Raw genomic sequence first — 17,716 nt, 5'->3', positions numbered from 1 at the left:
GGATTCATGTTTTGAACATTCCTAAGTCTAAGTGAGATAATGCGGAACCTCATATGAAATATGAAAGAGCATGTAATTTTAAGAAGGATTCAACATTTATTTGATAAAAATTGGTTTTCAAATGGCTGAGATATCCAAAAAAAGTCATAATAATAAAAGGCGACAGGCCACGCCTTTTATTAGGATCACCTTGTTTTTGGATATCTCGGCCATTTCAAAACCGATTTTCATCAAATAAACTTTTGATACCCTTTAGAATTGCATGCTCTTTGACATCTCATAGAGTGGTTTCTGAATATCCCACAAAATGTTAAAAGCTGAATCCTCACCTGAACCAGAACTGTACACACCCTTTAACAATCTTTTGCTACATGCCACCATAATTAATTCCTCACATGAAACTTAATGACCCTGTTGTGTATAGTGGCAATCAATCAAAATAATGCAACCAGCAATAACCTAAAGCTTTTATTGTTGTCAGTATGTCCATGCATATGGATGTAGTTTCTTCTTGTGTGTGTGTGTTTTGACTGATGTGATACTGCTGATCCAATCCCTACTAATATGTTTGAAAAACAGCATAAATGATACTGAATGCCTTGTCCAAATGAAAGACTCTATAAAGATATTCCCCACCCCCCCCCCCCCCATCTTTTGGACACAGGGGTATACACAAATGTTCTGAATTAAAATTCAAATATACTTTAAATGGGATGATGAACTGTCTCTATGTACAAAGTAAGTGGCTGCTATCAAGTCTACACTTGCCCTCTTTCAATACTGTACAAAGTCATATTTTTGAGAGTGGTCACTGTGGATAAGTTTGACTGTCTATGCCAATTGTTCAGTGGACTAACATCATATTCAATATCATAATTCCTATATTCATTCATTCATGTACCAGTTCAAAAGAAAGCCATACAGCCATGTTACCTATTAAAATCTGTGCAGAGTTCTTTCCCTCCCACCACACATTAATAGTGTCGTGGTGTTACAAGGTTTCTGCTATGGTAGCTTATGTGGAGAGAAAAATAAAAAGAAAGAGAAAAACTAGGTTAAGAATACACTGTACCTGAAGATTGTACAGTAGATTACTTTATGTTTACAGTTACACTGTACTTAATAGTGAACGTCATGCTTAGCCAGTATGGAATACACCTATAAAAATAGTCCCGGGAATGATATTTATTGCGTAATAATTCTTGTCTGTGATGTTTGATGTCATGACTTAGTCAATAAATGTCCTATAAAATGTATTTAAATTCCAAACTGTTGTGCAAATACAGGGAACATTTTCAAATTAGATTGCAAGACAGTGGCAGTTATGTGATGCTTCCAGTGCTGGATCTAGAATATATTGTTATAGTATGCGAATCCATGTATTTATTGCCTGTAACAGTCAGTGCAGTGAATTGTCTCAATGAGCGAGGAATCAAATCATTGGAGACATGGTATTCTAGTTATGCTCGTCTTTTTGTACTTGTCTTATACTTTCAGATGACGAACCACCTTTTGTGAAGATTACCGGTAGCAAAGAGTGTGCTCCTGTTCTACCCCTTAGTTCTTATAATTATTCTTGTGATGCATAGAAAAATCCACAATATGTTCTCGTAGAGGACGGTCACTTTGAAGATGATGTAGTTTTTAACAAGAGCGGACTTCGTAAACATCAAAATTCAGACATGAATCGGCCACCTGTCGCCTTTAAATCTCCTGGTCGCCATGGCTACGCTGTAGAATTTTCACCGTACCTACCACAACGGCTTGCAGTCGCAACTTCCCAGCATTATGGAATTGCAGGTATGAAATTATTGCATTTTGAAGTCATTTCAGTTTGAGTATAAACGTTTGAACTCTTATTTCCAATTTATGATTTTTTTTTTTCAGGATCATTGGCTTAATTTATATTTTTGATAGTTATAACTTACAATCGATATCTTATTGTCTGAACTGATAACTGTCTCCTAAACTATACATACAATAATGTGCTTTAAATTGTATACTTTTATTTCCAATTTATGGTCCTTTTTGGGGGAACATTGGCTCAATTTGTATTTTTGATGGAACTTACAGTTGATATGTTCTTGGCTAAACTGATAACTGTCTCCTGAACTATACAATACTTTAGATAGTATACAAAATTTGTATACGTGTGGGATCAAACTTCAAAGATTCTGGGCATGAAGCGTATTTATGTCAAGTGTTTGATGGCTTAAATATTTTTACACATGAAAATAATTTTTCATACTTATGACGTACAGTGTAAGATTTGAAGATTCTTCCACAGGAATATCATGTAGGTTCTGAAGAGTGCCTGTTTCTTTGTTCTGCTGAACAGCATCAATATCCAGATGATCAAGCCATGCTTGTTATTTGTGTGTGTATATGTATAGATGTGAGAAGAGACAGGTTTGTTGTTTGATGATTTGGTTTTTTTTTAATAGCAAAAGGAAAGTGACTTGTTCAAGTCTTGCAGCATGATGAGATATCAAGTAGTAGTATTGATAGGTCAAAAAGGTAATATCTACTTCAAACATACATCAAAGACCAGCAAAATATTGTCAACAAGAAGAAGCCATTAGTATATGTCGTTTGATTCCCCTTTTGTCTCCAATTTTCTTGAATGATTTCCCCTGCAGGAACTGGCACCCTATTTCTCATTGATATCATGCCGGCAGGGGCAGTGCTGCTTGGCACATTCGACTGGAACGAGGGTCTCTTCGATCTGACCTGGGCCGAGAACAATGAGAGTCTAATTGTCACGGGGAGCGGGGACGGATCTATCCAGGTATGGAACCTCAACCAGCAGAACGGCCCGCTCAAGTCCTGTAAGGTAGGTGAAAGTTCATATTTATGCTCATTAGTTTTGACTGGCTCTATTGTCCCTATTAGAATCATGTTGTAGGGTTTTTGTGTTGGGGGGGGGGGGGATATCTTACGGCAGTTCTTTCAAATACTCATAGAGGGCAGCAAATGCTACCCTTAACCCTTTATGTAACTATATACCAAGCTTTTTCTTTAACAGCATTCAGTCATCCCATCAAAGTTGAACTTTAATTGACAAGATACAAAGGTGTGTTAGTAAACCTACTGAGGCGTAGCAAAATGTCTCTGCCCATCAGGTAGGTCATGGTAACACAATCCGGATGAAAGGGATTACTAAATCTCCATTCATTAACAGTATGATAGTTTCCAGATATCTCTCCCAATCAGCGAAGAAAGCTCCACAGCTTGCATACCAGTCAGCAAAAAGATCACAGTTTAATAGGGTTTTATGAACAACTTTATTGGTTCCTTCAGTGCAGCAAAGTGTTTACCAGCAAATTAATTTAGCGAAGTTGCATTAGCTGCACAATATTGTTACTACAATTGTATTATACCTTACTGGGCTATCTGATGTGGGAAAAATTTGTCTTGCTGTAGAGTAGGACCCATTTATTCTCAGCAACTATGTTAAAATCTCCGTGACAGAAGTTGTGTTGTGGAGAAATTAAAAACCAACCATTCGCCTGGCACAACCTACATGTACAACTAATTACCACAGCATCTTGTTGAAGTATGATATGCAGAGACTCCAACTCTCCCGCTTTCCACAGGAGATCTCCCGCTGAAAGCACATTTTTGCAGAATCTCCCGCTTGAAATGATTTCTCGCTTAATTTCATGGTATGTTGAAAAATGAGCCTTAGATAGGGCAAGAGAGCACCTAGAACCCTAGACCGCAAGGAACTTCGCGCTCAAGATGTGCCCTTTGTGCGCATCAAGTTGGAGTCTCCCGTTTGCTAGGGGTTTCGGGCAGGAGAATCTCCAGATCAGAAGGTGCTTGGGGTTGGAGTCTCTGTATATGCCAAAGGTGAATGTGCAGCTACCACTGATTTTACATAGATCTGCTAAATGACTGAAATGTGTGCACAACCACTGCATGCAGACACCAAAGAAAAATTGATGTGTCATTAAACATTTCTAACCAATGATGAGCACAAAGTCCATACATTAATGACAGTTAAACAGACATCTATATGCCAGGCAGTGTGGTAGATACATTAGATAGTACATAAAGTTTGAAAATACTTTTAATGTACACATGATACTGTGCAATATATGAACTATATGATATATGAGATCACGTCTGTTGATACTGATTTTTTTTTCCTTCATTTTTTTTTTTTTTTGCATGTGCTTGAGCGTATTTTACAGTATTACGTGCCACATGTACTATAATGTATGAGCAAGCTCCAGATTCCCTGTGCTGTCAAGATCCTCATTTAACCTTTTCTGTGCCAAGGACTTTGAACACTGTGGGGGTTTCCTGTGCCATCGGCACTTAAAGCACATTACGGTTCAACTTGTTAATGAAAGAGCACCTGTAGCAAAACAAAAACAAAACAAAAGCAAAAAAACAAAACAAAAACAAAAAAACAAACTGCTAAAAACTGCTTAAAGGGATGGTACAGTATTAATGGAGATGAGAATTGGGCTTAACTTTTTTGCGAGATACCAAGAAAACACTTAGTATTTATAAGCATACCATTTTGAGAGGAATTCAAAGTCTATTTGAGGAAAAACGGGTTTGGAATGACTGAAACATCCAAAAACAAAGTAGAACAAAGTGATCATGATAAAAGTTGGGTCCCACATTTTATTAGGATTGCTCTGTTTTGGATATCTCAGCCATTTTGAAAACCAATTTTCATCAAATAAATGTTGAATTCCTCATGGAATTACATGCTCTTTCATATTTCATGAGAGGTTTTTCATTATCTCACCCAAAAGTGTTAGACCCTGTTTACAGTGAGCGAAAAGGCCGGGCTCGGCCGCGGCCGAGCCCGGCCTTCATTTTAGTGTAAACGCGCAAAAGGCCAAATGCGGGGCCAAAATTGGCCGTGCATTTGACCACGCTCTGGAGGTGGTGTCGGTCACGGCCGAGCTGCTGCCGAGCCTGGCCTTTTCTCAGTGTAAACACAAACTGGGCCAAATGCGGTACCAAATTTAGTCTGGCTTCCAGACCCTCTGCCCGTACTATTTCGCTATTCAGGATATTAACCCCCTCAACGTCGAAAACTAGTATAGTTTAAGATGCTTTTGTCCTGCAAAGGATTTTTCCTTCGGCAAAGGCCTTTGCCGAGCGGCGACTTCGTCACCACGGAGTCCAGTTGGCAAAGGGTCTGGAAACCAGACTGTACCAAATTGCATTTGTTTACAAGCAGAGCGCCACTACGACAAAATATTGAAAGGTTTGAATTAACAGCGTGGGCCGAGCCCGGCACTGTAAACGGACAGAATTGCGGGGCTCGGCCCCGCAATTGAGGCCAGGCTCTGCCGCACCTCTGCCTCGGCTCCTGCCCAGCCCCGCACTGTAAACGGGGTCTAAGAAACCTGAAGTTAGGTCTCAACCATGAACTATCGAAAATTTAGACTCGCGAAATATATGGCGCATACAGTATACAATCCCTTTAATGTCCAATAGTGGCAAGCCAATGCATGGAGTCAAAAGGGGCCTCAGCTTTTGATCCTAGCAGAATCTTTGTCAGAGGCAAAATGACAAACAGACAGGGAAAGCAATGGGACCACACACAACAAGAACAGTCAGGGGAGGACTAGGGACACAGAACAAAGAAAACAAAAGGGAAGAGTTGGAAGTCATGAGCAAAGAGCCCAAGAGGTAAAGGGAGTGGGATTAAGGCAGGAGGGTAGACAGACAAAAGGCAGAGGAGGGTCAGTGATGATCTGGAGGACCATGGGGGGGGGGGGGGGGGGCAACCTGTGAAGGATAAGGATGAATAGGGAGGCAACATCAAACAAGATAAAGGAACAACAGAGGATAAAGAGAGGAAAGGAGTGAAAAAGCAACAGTATGGGGGGGGGGGGGCTGAGCAAGCAGCGAGCCCTAGCCTGGTGTACCAAGAAGAGGCAACAAAATGAAAGTGAGAGTCAACCAACAAATGCAAGTTACCAAACTTATTAAATAAAAATATAACTTTTTAGAGCACCTGTATACAAAGACAGTTGCAGACAGGCTTGACTGAATTAGATGGTCAATGGTGAACTTTCTGTCACTTGTGTGGTATTAAGGATAGTGATGGGGTAATTATGGGTACTGTGCCCCATTTTGCTGTTTACCCCTTTACTTTATGATGAGTTCAATGAAGGATACATCTTTACAAAGTATTTTTCATTCTTTCTTTTTTTTAACATATAATGATGCTAGTTTGCTACATGATGTTCCTTTTTTCTTTTTTCCTTCATGATGTATGCTGTTCAAAACTCTCCAACATCTCACGTTAATGCTGCACCCAAAATGTTATCTCTTGTCTTGTGAGACAGAAATTGGCTCAATGCTGCTTCCTATCCACATAGTTTCACTGTTCAGCCACATTGCAACATTTCATGAAAAACTCAGTATCAGTGTCATTGACAAGTGTGCATGAATAACTGCTGAGTATGGCTGTCTGTATGTCGTATTTCTGTTCTTTGTTTGCTGTTATTATCAGAGTTACTAAAAGTAGGCAGGTGGGTTCAGAATTCCAGAATTTTACAGCTCTGAAAAACACTTACCTTTGTCAAACTTGTTCAGGACTGTTTGGTGTTCTGACTAGCCAGCAAATACCATTACAATGCCCCTTTCATTGCCTCATCCCGATAAGTTGATTCAAAAGATAATATTGAGAATTATAGAGTCAGTAGAAGGATGTTTGAATATCATATTATTTGGCATTATTTGTCATATCATGCGAGAGGAAGCCAGATTTTGCTATCAATAATAAACATCCTTATCACATAGTGGGCCAGGTCATATGCACGACTGATCTCGTATAAACATTTTAAAGTGACAACTTTGTGTACGCAATAACTATAAAGTCATTATTTCTCTGCCCCCTATTGTTTGACTTGAACTGAATGTTTTATGTGATAACAGTTAAGATATGCTGTTCACCAATGAAATACCGAACATGAATGGGTTTTTTCCTTTCGTTGGAGGGGGATAATATCTATAAGATATCTTATATATATACTCATATATATTGCATTGTTCAGTGCAAGGGGCACTGTAAATTAATGAGAAAACAAACACCAATGTCCATGTATGTCTAAAGATTTGGCGATACCTGGGGATTAGAAGATCAAAGTTCCATGCTATTTTGTTTACAGTTAAGGTTTTGAAAAGAAGTTTTGAATAGTCAACGTTTATTTTATGGGACCATTTTACGGGTAATTGGGCATTTAATATACGGCACAAGCACATACAGTGTATTGTCCGTAGGATGACAAGACCTCGTATTTAATAAAATCATGAATTTTTATAAAGAGTGAAAAAACTTTTTCATTTTTGCAACATTTTCATAGATTAACATCAACATTGACATCAAATAAAGTAGAAACATTGTTCTGGGTTGTATTGATAAATATTTGTAAGGTTTTAAAATTCAAATCAGTAATTTTTGTCAAAACTGAGTCATTAGATTTTCGATCATGTGCCAGTAGAGACTGTAGGTCTTGTCACCCCTGGGATTTTGTGATATTTTCTGTCTTTTGCAGAAATAGGATTAGTGAACGTAAAAGTAGGTACGGATTCAAAGCTGAAGCTGATTTGAAAACCACACTATCACAACTTATTGTCTTGTTTTGTGTAATGTAGCATTATTGGTTAGTACTAGATGTATTTATTTGGAAAGAAGGTTTAATGCAGCCTCAGATTATCTGTAAATTTACCAAATGTGTATAATGCTACATTTCTTGTTATTTTTCAGCATAATGTATTATACTATGTACCTGTAAGTGTATACACGCATATAAACTTTGTACCTCTTATCCATTATGTTATACCAGTATTCTATTCGTATGTTTATATTCCGTGGTATAAGAACACAGAAAGGAGATATGCTTTGTGAGCTGAAGCCATTTGTTCATTTGTTGTTGGGTTTTTTTTCTTGTGTGTGTGTGATTACCATGTGTAAATTGTTTTATTTGTCTTATTACATATTGTATCATATGTAATATACTTGTTTGGTACTGTAAAACGAGAAATGTTCGCGTGCATTTTAATTTCGCGAATTTCGCGAGCGCCAAAATTCGCGAAATTAAAATACACGCGAAATTTCTTACCTACACTATATGCATTGAACGCCAGAGGCAATTCGCGAAAATTTCTTGCCACGAAAAAGGCCGTCGGCTCCAATTCGCGAAAATTTCGTGCCGCGAATATATCATGTTTTACAGTATATGAGCTTATAAACCAGTCCTATAATCCATAGGTTACCTTTGGTATATATATATTTCATTAATATATATTTGTTTTCCATGATATAGGAACACAGCAAGGAGGTGTACTGTGTGAACTGGAGCCAAACCAGGGACCAGCACCTTGTTGTCTCCGCCTCCTGGGATAGGACCGTCAAGATCTGGGACCCAAATCGGGACCACTCCCTGCGGACATTTGTTGGCCACCGCCACAACGTATACACGGCTGTCTGGTCCCCCATTGTGCCGGGATGCTTTGCTACTTCCTCCGGCAAGAATGCATTTCTTTTAATTTTTTTTTTCTTCAAAAACTTTGGAGTGATGAGTAAAGAGCATATTACATTCTTCTCAGACTCCAGGCAGTAATATGAAAAGAAATTCTATGTGCCCTTTCTTCCCTTGGGAACCACAGGAGTGTGCATGGAGGTAGCACAGAAATTTTTTTTTTTTCGGTTAGCTGGTGTTGATATTACTAAATGAAAGAGAATGATACTGTAGTATGGGAGATGACAGTAATAATACTGGAAATAATATCAATGATAAAGTAATCACATAGATGATAATATTGATGATGAACAGAAGTAGAGGAACTGGAATATCCATTATGATAATGATTCAGTATAAGTATAAGTTATTTAGCCATTATCATCAGTATTGTCATCATCATCACTATCATCATTATTGTATGTTATCATCAATCACATTAAAAGCCTTCCAGGGCCCTGTTGCATAAAAGTTATGATCAAACGCAATTCAAGAAAATCATACGCAACTTGATTTTCAACCAATCAGAATGGAGCATTTGGTACTTACATTGTACTTTTGCTCTTCTTGACTTGTGTTTGATCGTATCTTTTATGCAATGGCAGAGACTCCAACCCAAAGCACCTTCTGATCTGGAGATTCTCCCGCCTGAAACCCCTAGCAAAGGGGAAACTCCAAATTGATGTGTGCGAAGCGCAAAGTTCCTAGGGTTCTAGATGCTCTCTGGTGCTATCTAAGGCTGATTTTTTTCAACATACGATAGCAAAAAGTAAGAAATCCTTTTCAACGGTAGACACAGAGCCAGGGCGGGAGAAATTAAATCTCAAGCGGGAGAACGGGAGATTTTGCAAAAATGGGTTTTCGGCGGGAGATCTCCCGTCGAAAACGGGAGAGTTGGAGTCTCTGCAATGGGGCCCAGATCTCTTAGCTTGAGGGCATTAGTTTTTTGATACTCGTGATAATGTACACTGTATGGCCATGAACAATTATTCTTTAAAATGACATTATAGTTGTACAGCTGTCCAAGACCTTGAGCACTTCTTTGCTAAAGGATGGCTACTGCTCTCACAGAAGTTGAACAATTTATGTAGGGAATGGCAGACACCAATAATTATCAAGACAAACCCTTGCACCATATGACCGAGATGTTCAGTGCAGTGATGTTAACGGTTGTCATGGTGATTATCCTCCTTCCGTCTCTAGGCGACGGCTCGCTGTGCGTTTGGGACATCAACCGACCCCAGAAGCCACGCTTTCTCATTCCCGTCAGCAAGGCGGATGTCATATCATGTGACTGGTGCAAATATGATCAGGTGAAGCTTCTTATCAATCATCATACTGTATGTGCCTTATACAAATTTATTAAATGGGTTCAAGAATGTAGCCAATTGGAAGCGCTGAAATGAGTCACGTGTGCGTGCATTATTTTCTTCAGGTATGCACTAAGAAGAGTCTCTCTTCCACCTCCCTGGCCTGACGTACGTCACAATGTTTTACACTAGCAGTGCGCACTCAATCAGTTGTTACAAGTGCGTCACGCGCTACTATACGCGCTGTCAATCCTGTAAACAACTTCTAGTTCGGGCCGCGGGCTGCCACAACAGCCGGCGGCCTTTCTTGTGCATAACAGTACGTGGCGTACGTATACTCTTATACGTACGTACAGTACTTATGTGTGGATTTCCGAGTGCGACGTGCGTAAATGTTTGGGACGAACATCTTCGGACATCTTGACTTTTGAGCGAGTGCTACATGTAGCTGACTGGTATTGACCCACAAAGGTACGTGAATAATGCTGTTAGTTTTCGACCCATTTTATAAAACAAATGATGCACAGGATTATTTCGTGGCATCACCGAGTATTGACAACGGTTGCAAACATGCACTCGGCTGCGCCTCGTGCATGTCGCACCATTGTCAACACTCTATCCTGTGCATCATTAGTATAGTATTAAACGAGTCTAATTTTTTGCGAAACTGGACTTCCCAACAATATCGCAAGTGGTTAAATTCACAATTGTGGAGTGCAGTACTGAACAGAGAAATGTATGCGTGCACGTCACATTCATGACGGGATCAGAGTAAATATTTTTGCGTGTTTTTAAATTTGCGAATAGCACCCAACTTGCAAAATTTGCAAGAATAAAAATCCTTGCGAAATATTCGGCATATCGTCGCTGGGGCGACAAGACCTCATATCTACAAAATGTCAATTGTTCAGGAGAGCCAAAAAACATGGTGGCCAAAACATTGTGGCGAATGGGATAGCCTTTCCTTTGACATGCCGTGGTGGCTTCATTTTTGGAGTAGGACAGTTGGGATTTGGACAGAACATCACTTAACCCATTATTCGACCATTAATCGAAAAAAGTCATTTTCACCAAAATTGCAGATACAAGGTCTTGTCACCCCAGCGACGATATACAGAATGTAACCGCCCAGCTCAAAGTCCTCAAAAAGTTTCCAGATTAGGATTCTCTGTAAATGACCAAAATATGCAGTTTTGATTGACCGACTCAAATTTGTAAAGTTGGTCTTTACTACCTGGAAGAGGAATGTTTTCATTACCTACTGTCAAACTCAGGTGACTTACATGCCGTCAATCCCTCGTTTGAGGCGAGTCCTCAACTGAGGTTACCCAAAGTGGGGTGCGTATATTTGTCGTTTGGGAGTTGGGAGTCGAAGTACTTGTCCATTGCAAATAAACTTTCTGCTCAGGCGTGACAAACCTGGAGGCCAAGCCAGGGTTTGATGACTCCAGCAGCTGTCGTATTACGTAAGAGCATGATAAGGATATCTGCCTGTGGCAGACCATTCAAAGTGAACTCAATTTTCTCTATCCTTTTTAAAGTTTTCAATTTTATATTCTATTGAGAAATTCTATGGTCATCCATTTTACATTTCGAACGAAAAAAATTGACCCGTAAATAACGAAAATACAGGAATAAGAAGGAGAGCATTGCCAGTTTGCCGGTGCTATTTGGCAGTGAGTTACAACGGGGAGGTGAGACTACTCCCTGGTTACAATCAGCCTGCTGACTGGATCGTTGAGAAAGCAGCTGTCGTATTACGTAAGAGCATGATAAGGATATCTGCCTGTGGCAGACCATTCAAAGTGAACTCAGTTTTCTCTATCCTTTCGAAAGTTTTCAATTTTATATTCTATTGAGAAATTCTATGGTCATCCATTTTACATTTCGAACGAAAAAAATCGACCCGTAAATAACGAAAATACAGGAATAAAGAAGGAGAGCATTGCCAGTTTGCCGGTGCTGACAATGTGCTATTTGGCAGTGAGTTACAACGGGGAGGTGAGACTACCTCCCTGGTTACAATCAGCCTGCTGACTGGATCATTGAGAAAGAGAGAGAGAGGGAGAGAGAGGGGGAGAGAGGGAGAGGGAGAGCGAGGGGGAGAGAGGGAGGGAGAGGGGGGAGAGATGGGGGAGGGAGAAGGGGAGAGCAAAATGGAATGACAATAGTTTCGGTCACTACAGTACAGGCATGCTCTGTCTGCATACGCTGAATGTCTACACTCACACACACAAACGTGTACACACACACACGCACCATGGAGCTACATGGCCCATGCCAAAACCAAAACAATCTCCTCCTCTCGCGGTGCCCCCCCCCCCCCTCCTGTGGCGCTGTGGCGATGACTGATGCTTAGATTAGGCCAGAGTCAAGAAACAGGTGTTTTATATCTTTGACTTTAAGTCATTGATTGCCAAGATATGCACTGGCATTATTTACTGGGGTGTAGCCTCTTCAAACGAGAGATTTGCGTCATGTAACACAGAACCAAAATATAGGTATATATTCACAGTTTTTCTTGGCCATATTTTTTAGGACCTGCTTTCACTGACAAATACAATACATTTTCATTGCTCCTTCTGCACAACACGCCGGAGTGACACTACTCATTGAATCCAGTTTTCTTATGAAACTGCACCTCTCTGCACCTATCTCTCTCATTTCAATCACTTTTCTTGTGGGTTAGGGTAATCCAATGTTAAGAAGTTATATAACATTACTATACAGCTTAGAGCTTCCTCGTTTAAACTATGTACATGAGTGGAAATTCATTTTGACCTAATTTTTGTGGGTCTTGAGCTGGGCGGTAACATTAATATTTTTGTATCCTTTTATTCTCCCACCATGGAATGTTATAAGCTTAGAATAGTGCCTCTTTAGAGTTCTGTCTTGTTGCAAGTATTTCATGATTTTTCTCACACTTACAAGATGATCCCAAAATATCTCCCACTTGATAGGGAAAAAAGAGATGCATTCAGGTAATACATTAGTGTCGATACCAATAGCTTATCAGAGCGTGACCCTCGTGTGTTTACAACCAAGAACGAATGTACTGTGATTTAGGTTGCTGGGCAACTCTTAATCAGATAAAATTAGAACCCCATGCATAGATGCAGCCTAATGTATGCAGAAATAATTCCCAAAGTGAAATGCCTGATTACATATTTTATGGTGAAATACGCAAAGTTACTTCTGTACCTAACATATGCAAAATATGCAAAATATGCATGTTCAGTGTGCAGCTGGCAGGGGTCTTGAATTGCATGGGCAATCTGAAGAATTTTTTTTTTCTCAGTGTAACTAGGTAAAAGATGGAGTTTCAGTAGATATTTATTCCTACCAAAATGTATTTACCATTTCTTCTGCAACAACAGACAACCTATCCTGGAAAATAGAATTCTATCTGTGTAAAGTCAAAGATAAATGCCACTTGCAATCTCATGGGTAAAACCTTAATTGCTTTGTTTGTTAGTTTGTTTGTATGTTTGTTTGTTTGTTTGTTTGTTTGTTTGTTTGTTTGTTTGTTTGTTTTTCAGTTTCCATCTGTACAAGACAAGATGGCTGATAAACCATTTTTAACCACACTATCATAAAGCTGCTGGTCTATCATAAAGACCAGTTGTATGAATTTTGTGTACTTGGGGCAGACCGCTTCATTTTAAGTGAATCTCATGATTGTTTTTTTCTATTTTATTATTTTGCAGAACATCATTGTTGCAGGTTCTGTCGACAGTAAAATCAGAGGTTGGGATCTGAGAAACCCATCAAAAGTACTTTTTCAACTAGGTGGGCACACTCATGCAATACGTAGACTCAAGGTGAGAAGAATCTTAATGTGAGTTGTACTGTTGTCTGCTGCTCTTGTTTTGTAGTACACTGTATGTCATTTCAGTTGTAAATAATGACTTAAAGTGTACCAATACCCTGAAACCAAATTTGTGTACAGCTAGAATACACAAAATCAGCCATAATTCACCTGTGATAGCCCCTGAAAGTATACATGTTTCGATAAATCCGATCATATCTCTTTATATCTCATATCATTATGTTTTTGGGTTGTCCGTCCGTCCGTCCGTCGGTACGTCCGTCCGCTTTCGTTTACGCGATAACTTGAGTAATATTTACTGGAATTTTACCAAACTTGGTCCAAGTATGAAGTATGATAGGGCAATAATTTGATTAGATTTTGGATGAAATCGGCTAAAGGTCAAAGGTCAAAGGTCAAGGTCAAATCATGAAATTTATCTTTTTACGTGATAACTCAAAACTGGATGAAGCAGCTTTCACCAAACTTGGTCCAAGGATGATGTATGATGGGACAATTGAGTAGATTTTGGTGACATTGGCAAGAGGTCAAAGGTCAAAAAGTCAAGGTCAAATGCTAAAAATGTTGCTATTTCCCCCATATCTATGCAATGCCCGCAGTTATTTTCTTGAAACTTAGTGTAGACATAAACTACTGTGTAAAGATTCTCCAGAGAGAGTTCATGTCATAAGGTCAAAGGTCAAAGGTTAGGTGAAAATGTTGCAATATCACTTTTCTTGCAAATGGTTCTATGTATCTTCATGGAACTTGGTACATATGCATGTACTGACTGGCAGGGATTATCTAGGGAATTTAGGGGTCATGGGTCAATAGTCAGGGGGTCAAAGGTCAAGGTCAACTCCTCAAAATATTACTATTTCCCTCATATACTATTTTATGCAATGATTGCATTATTAGTGTTAAAATTCAATATATGTACATGTATTACTTAATGGAGATTCTCTTAAAAATTTCCAGCCAGAAGGTCAAAGGTTAAGGGTCAAAGGTCAGGTTTAAATGAGAAAAAAAAGATATATTTTGTACTGTAATTACACTCTTTCTTCATACCTTGAAAATTATACTCAATGCATAAACTTATAATAAGGTCGGTCAGAAGTCAAGTAAAAATTTTCAATTCCCCAAATATGTGTACCTGCACTCTTATATAGACAATTATAGCAAACCCAGATCATGGAAAATGAACATTCAAGATATTTCTGACAAACCTGTCACTCCGATATTTTGCCAATTATGTGAAACTGTCATCACACATTGTGAAGAAATTGTACTGTACACCTATTGGGAGAATCATGCATTATGGCGGAGGCATCAGTCGCCGATCAGTCACCACAGCGACATTTCTAGTTTTTATTAAATTGATATAAACTAGATTATTTCAACTTTTAATCATAGAAATTAATCAATTCTAATGTAGATAAGCTTGAAAAAGTCTCTGCAGCAAATTTTGGCCAAAAAACAATCGAAAATAAAAGGCCAAAAAAACAATGAAATACATAAGAAATTAACAAAACAATAAAAAAGAAAAGAAATTGATTTTGATTGTGCTATTTTTTTAAAAGAAAATTGTTTGATGTGTCTTGAGGAATTCTGACACGAAACTTAAGCAATCTTTCAGCCTTTTTAATGGAGTAACAGGTGGAACTATGATTTCATGCTTAAATTTGCATAATTAATTTACTAAAAATAGAAAGTCAATATTTTTCTATTGTATGACCATGTAATCTTGTAGATGACATCCGGCTCTATCTTAAGGCAAAATTTTGCGGCAATCGCGCGATTGGCGGCCGATATCTGAAGGGGGGAGTCAAATTGACGACCCCCCCCCCCCCCCCCCCCCCCCGTCAGTAAAAACTTGGTCTCAAATAGCCCAGTTAAAATAGGATTAAAGTTCTGCTCTGTCAGTGCCAGTACTGATGTGTGCGTGTTCTAGCTATTCGAGTACGTTTTTACAAATAATATCGAGATTCTGTGTCAATTGATTAGCTGATTGCATGCACACATTGCATATCACTATTGTTGAAGACATATTTGGAGAAGAAAAAAAATATCGATAGCATGATTGTTTAAGTGAAAGAATTGGGGGATTGACTAGTCTATATCAAATCGTTTTTGTTTTTGTATACTCTTTTAGAATTAACAGTTAAACTGCAATGATTAAAAATCAAATTGACAAAAAATTCTAATGTTTTGCAGAGGGCATGTCTCGGGTATATTCTACAAATATAGCAAACATAATACTCAGGGTATGACATTATAGATTCTATTCTACTTTTAATGAAATCTCAATATTTTTTTGTGCAAATATTGGAAGAAAGCATATCTGTAAATTGTCTTTCACAGGGGAAATGCTCATAAATTTTCATGGACTGACTTTCCAGATTCATTGCAAATTGACACTCTGGATACTTGGCATCAGCAATTTGCCAGAACTTACTTTGCATGTTTGAACTGATTGATGATGATGATGGTGATGATGATGATGATGATGATGATGATGATGATCAGACAAGCTAGGTTGTCCTGCTCTCAATTATTAGACTTTCCTTGGTTCTGTATTCGCAGTGTTCCCCCCACCACAAGTGTGTGCTCGCATCATCTTCATATGACTTTACTGTTCGGACGTGGAACTTTGCCCAGCAACCAGGACCGCTAGAAACTATCGAACACCACACAGAATTTGTCTGTGGACTAGACTTCAACATCCATGTTCCAGGCCAGGTATGTTTAACTATAGAGATACAACATGAATCATTGGATATTTAATGCAAACGTGTGTTAACCCTCCACAGGTACATGTATTTAGGTCACACATTGGTAATGAAGTTTCTGAATGGATGGGATCAATTGGTAAAATGATAGGGTGTATTAGAAGCAGAATGGGAAACAAATGAACAAACCCTTGAAATCAGAACCAAAATGTCACTTGGAAAGCAGTTAAGGGATTTTCATTGAGCTGCTTCAGAGAGAGACATATTTATTGTCAGACAATATTGGTGTATTTCCATATTATCGAGTTGGAATCAACTCATGGAAATGTTGTGTGTGATGTTCCCGTAGTGCATGACTGCTTAGCTACTTTAGTTCATGTGTCTTCATACTTTGTGAAAAATGAATTATGACATTGAGTATGGCATCTTAATAATCATTGATATTTAAACTTAGTAAAAAAATTCATTATAGATATGATACCAGAGTTTATGAGCTTGTGTTTCTCTCTAGTAATGTATCAAATTCTATCATGTTTTTGCACTCCTCTGTGTTTTATATCCTACCACTCCTGTCCATCCAGCTGGCGGACTGCGCATGGGATGAGAGAACGGTGGTCTACACCCCAAAGTCCTTGGCCCAGAACGGCACCTGATACAAACACGAGAACGCAAGTGCACCATGCATGTATGACACAGCCATCACACGGAGAATTCCATCTCTTTAACCTGGAAGCAGCGTCTTTTTTCTTTTTCCCCCTCTGTTTCAAGGAAGGGGAAGACAAGAAAAAAAATATGTATATAATGAAGAAGTTGTAGACACGGACTAGTAAGTGACTGTGAAGATTCTGGTTAAGGACCTTAACCCGTTGAGGACGAGTCCCGAGTATACTCTGGCGAGTGTCTATGGGAAATGCGTGTTGTAGCAAAATTAGCCCGTCCTCAACGGGTAAAGGGAATATGTGAGGAACTGAAAATTAGATACCATCATCGGCTCTGTTTGACGACGCACTGCTCTGAAAAGATTGACAACCAAGTAAACATATGGCCAGCTTCCTGAAAGGTACTCACTCACACACATTTCAGGAGACTGTTGAAAGATATGTACTGTATGGCAGTTTCAGAGATATGAAATATCAAGTGGTGACATGATTGTTATGATTATGGGAGGCCCATGAATATCTTGCCAGATTTTTGCCATAATTACAGGGGTGCAACATGTTGCCTTACAATTTTGTCAGGCAATACTTTGATGGCAGACAATCCACTGTAATACCGTTTATATACTTGTCATAATAACAACCATTTGTGTGCTACGATACTTCTTGCAGAACAGGTAAAATGTGCAGAGCAGTACCCTGATATTAAGTA

General features: G+C 38.9%; 1 protein-coding gene across 1 annotated transcript; it reads left to right on the top strand.

Annotated features, from left to right (window-relative positions):
• The first annotated feature begins 1,682 nt into the window (after positions 1-1,682).
• Positions 1,683-17,001, top strand: LOC139718963 (peroxisomal targeting signal 2 receptor-like). The gene is made up of 7 exons (XM_071630408.1): positions 1,683-1,800; positions 2,640-2,833; positions 8,307-8,508; positions 9,705-9,814; positions 13,519-13,632; positions 16,203-16,358; positions 16,930-17,001. Exons 1-7 carry the CDS (start codon positions 1,683-1,685, stop codon positions 16,999-17,001), a joined length of 966 nt encoding a protein of 321 aa, XP_071486509.1.
• The last annotated feature ends 715 nt before the right edge of the window (positions 17,002-17,716 follow it).

This window comes from Diadema antillarum, unplaced genomic scaffold, assembly GCF_040938485.1.
Source record: "Diadema antillarum isolate AM-2024a unplaced genomic scaffold, OU_Dant_1.0 scf00000103, whole genome shotgun sequence".
NCBI classification, from domain to species: Eukaryota; Metazoa; Echinodermata; class Echinoidea; order Diadematoida; family Diadematidae; genus Diadema; species Diadema antillarum.
Note: the sequence above shows the minus strand (reverse complement) of the source record. Positions and strands in the feature narration are given on the sequence as shown.